The sequence below is a fragment of the Condylura cristata genome, unplaced genomic scaffold (assembly GCF_000260355.1).
Source record: "Condylura cristata isolate star-nosed mole 26May11 unplaced genomic scaffold, ConCri1.0 scaffold00233, whole genome shotgun sequence".
NCBI lineage: Eukaryota > Metazoa > Chordata > Mammalia > Eulipotyphla > Talpidae > Condylura > Condylura cristata.
Genome location: NW_004567334.1, coordinates 7,345 through 8,365, shown reverse-complemented (window position 1 = coordinate 8,365; position 1,021 = coordinate 7,345). Strand labels below are relative to the sequence as shown.

Genomic DNA, 1,021 nt, shown 5'->3' with positions numbered 1-1,021 from the left:
TTTATTTTGAAGTAAAAAATTGTTATTCTCAGGTAGTACTATTTGCTTTTAACTATGTGAGCTGTCTGTGTGCTAATATACTAACCTGGAAGAAATATTAGTCATGTTTAGTGGTTTTTAAGTATCTATTATGGTTGCTTTTAACTAAAAAGCAAATATATAAATATATAAAAAAAATAAAATTTTACTTGGCCTCTGTGGTTGGCTTATAGGTTTGGTTCTTCCTCCATAATAAATGACAGTGAGGGCTTGGAATATAAGAAATTGAGAGACAGTTTAGGTCCATTCTTCCCTTGAGGCTCCCTTACGTACCTCATAAGACGTTTTAGGCTGAGGGTTTTGTTTGGTACAAAAGGTAAGGAGTCTATCACTGTGATTTAGAAAAGGAATTTTTATGTTTCCCAGTTCTGGTGCCCCAGTTCTGTTAATGCTTAGATGCTCTTTTCCTTATAGAATATATAATAATTTTCTGTTTTCATAGGCAATTTCATAGGCCACTTGACACTGTGAGTGGCCTCTTGAATCTTTCATTACTTTACCATGTCTGGCTGTGTGGTGTCTTTCTCCTGGTGACATGGTACATCTCATGGATACTCTTCAAAATCTTTGCCACGGAGGTTAGTGCTGTGTTTGTGTGTGTGTGTGTGTTTTAAATAGTTTATTTTTCTATCATTTTTTGCCTTTTCCCATGGGCTTCCCATCACCATATCACCAGTGAAGCACTATGTTTTAGTCTAGTGTGTTGGAGTGCATTTGTTTATTTCTAGTAGAGCACTGATCAGCTTGCTTTTATGCCCAAAACCATTTTCATAAGTTGGATTTTGTATCTTTTCTGGAAATTGATTATGGCTGTATCATTTATAGCATCATTTCATAGGTTTGTATCCTTAATCATTTCAGAGACTCTTTCTAAAATTTTTTTCTATTATTGGAAACCAGTGAGCTAATGAAATCAGAAGGATAATGTTTTAGAAAGTAGTACCTTTGGGTATATATAACTTTTATGGACCCATTTTTGCAA

The 1,021-nt window shown here is 34.3% G+C and overlaps 1 protein-coding gene across 1 annotated transcript in view; it reads left to right on the top strand.

The window, feature by feature from the left end:
• LOC101630271 (nucleoporin NDC1-like) overlaps positions 1–1,021 on the top strand; it is a gene marked incomplete at its 3' end in the record, with an annotated part of 9,172 nt that overhangs the window by 1,259 nt on the left and 6,892 nt on the right. Inside the window, exon 2 of the mRNA XM_004695763.2 lies at positions 482–632. Coding sequence (XP_004695820.1) covers positions 482–632 — 151 coding nt within the window. The remainder of the gene's footprint in view (positions 1–481; positions 633–1,021) is intronic.